The 1,704-nt window shown below is 41.1% G+C and overlaps 1 protein-coding gene across 1 annotated transcript in view; it reads right to left on the reverse strand.

Moving 5' to 3' along the window:
* LOC119351003 overlaps positions 1-1,404 on the reverse strand; it is a 5,641-nt gene extending 4,237 nt beyond the window's left edge. The window contains exons 1-2 of the mRNA XM_037618578.1: positions 1,174-1,404; positions 380-445 (exon numbers count right to left, since the gene is read on the reverse strand). Coding sequence (XP_037474475.1) covers positions 380-445; positions 1,174-1,404 — 297 coding nt within the window. The remainder of the gene's footprint in view (positions 1-379; positions 446-1,173) is intronic.
* Between the last annotated feature and the right edge of the window lie 300 nt (positions 1,405-1,704).

Consider the following 1,704-nt stretch of genomic DNA (forward strand, 5'->3'; position numbering starts at 1 on the left):
ATATTTTTTTTCCTATCTACAATTATGAAGCTATTTCAAAATATTCCTCAAACTATGGGCTCACAATTTTTTTCATGTAGTTTGCTTCAAAGTTACATAAAAAATGGTCCTGAAAATACTTTAAATGATAAAATACTATATATATACTACCTGACATGGGTTTAGAGACATGCGGTAGTAGGATTATTTTTCCTATATACACATATATGGACTCGAACAATTTTTGTACAGAACTCACTTTGCGGTATCTGGTCGTTTCTAACAAAGTGTATTAGAAATTGCTAATAAGGTATAACCGACTCGTCCAACTAGTATATGAGGTGTGGGAGTACATACTCATATATATAAATGATTCTATACTGTTAGGGACAAGGGTTACCAAGGTGCCGCCATTAGAAAACTTCCTGAAGTACTCCTCAATTCTGTCTCCTTCTTCACGAAACTCCTTTTAGAAGAAAAAAGGGACTTCAGATATAAGACTATATGACCAAGACGCTAAGCAAGATATTGTATTAATTATAAAGTTCAGTACTGTATATTTAATAATTTCAGTCCATTATTTCTGGAGTCCTTCAATGTTCGGTCCTAATTTGTTTTATCTACTAGTAAGTACATCTCATATGTTGTCTAGTACAGTTGTGAACTTCAGCATGAGCAGCTAGGTAAGGTTAAAAGGCTTGCAAATATGATGCCCTCGATTTTTCCATTGAAGGAGAGAATGATTCAACGGAAAATAAATAATGACAAACAAATAGGGAAAATAGGATGAAACAAAAAAAAAACACTTCGATTGCCCCTGCTGAAAATACTTCGATATATCTGGAATTTGAAACAGCCAGACGGAATTGAAACAATAGCAGCAATAGGATATTTCTAAACAAATTTATTTGGTTTGCGTTTAGGGATCATGCATATTGTTTCTGTAGAATTAAAAGGGTAAGTTGTGTTGAAGTCAATCAAAGGCATTGTGTCGGGGAACATTAATATTTAGATGCATCAATGGATGACCAGAAAAGGCTTAAAATTCTGATCTTGGAAGGCATACGTAAAAAAGAGAGTATATTCAGTTGATCACAATATCAATCTGGAGCGGAAGTTCAAACAAATCCACCCGTTGGGAGATTAAGTATCAGTTAGTCAAAAAACAGAGGAAGATCAGGTCAAGTGTCTCACATAATCCTTCTCCGCTCGATCCCTGGGGTTGATTTTGATCGTCATGGCGTGACCATCGCCGGCGCCGGCCTGGCTGCAGACGATCCCGTGGCCGACGGGCTTCCGGTTGTTACGCCCATGTGCCGGCGGCAGGGCGCTGCTGCGATGCGGACGGCTGGTCAGGAGGAGGCCGGAGGAGGAAGCGGGAGCGTGGAGGCAAAGGAAACACGGCCGGACGGCGGAGGAAGACATGGTGGCCAGGCAGCGAAGAGATCGATGCAGGGTTACGCCGTTGCCTTTTTTGGACCTACTAGGGGGAGTATTTATAGTTACTGGTTGTGCATACGCGGACGGCACGTTAGATCACAAAACAGATCGTGCGTCTCCCATCATCTCATGATTCTCCATCTCTCTCGTTCTGCTTGCATCTATCTTATCCTTCGACTCACCCTTTCCCATCGGCAGGCACCCACACCGCATGTCCCCCGTGTGGCATGTTAGAGATATAATATTTGAGAGTTAGAGATAAATATATGGAGACTGCTACGCGTT

The sequence above is a fragment of the Triticum dicoccoides genome, chromosome 1A (genome assembly GCF_002162155.2).
Source record: "Triticum dicoccoides isolate Atlit2015 ecotype Zavitan chromosome 1A, WEW_v2.0, whole genome shotgun sequence".
In the NCBI taxonomy this organism is placed as follows: Eukaryota; Viridiplantae; Streptophyta; class Magnoliopsida; order Poales; family Poaceae; genus Triticum; species Triticum dicoccoides.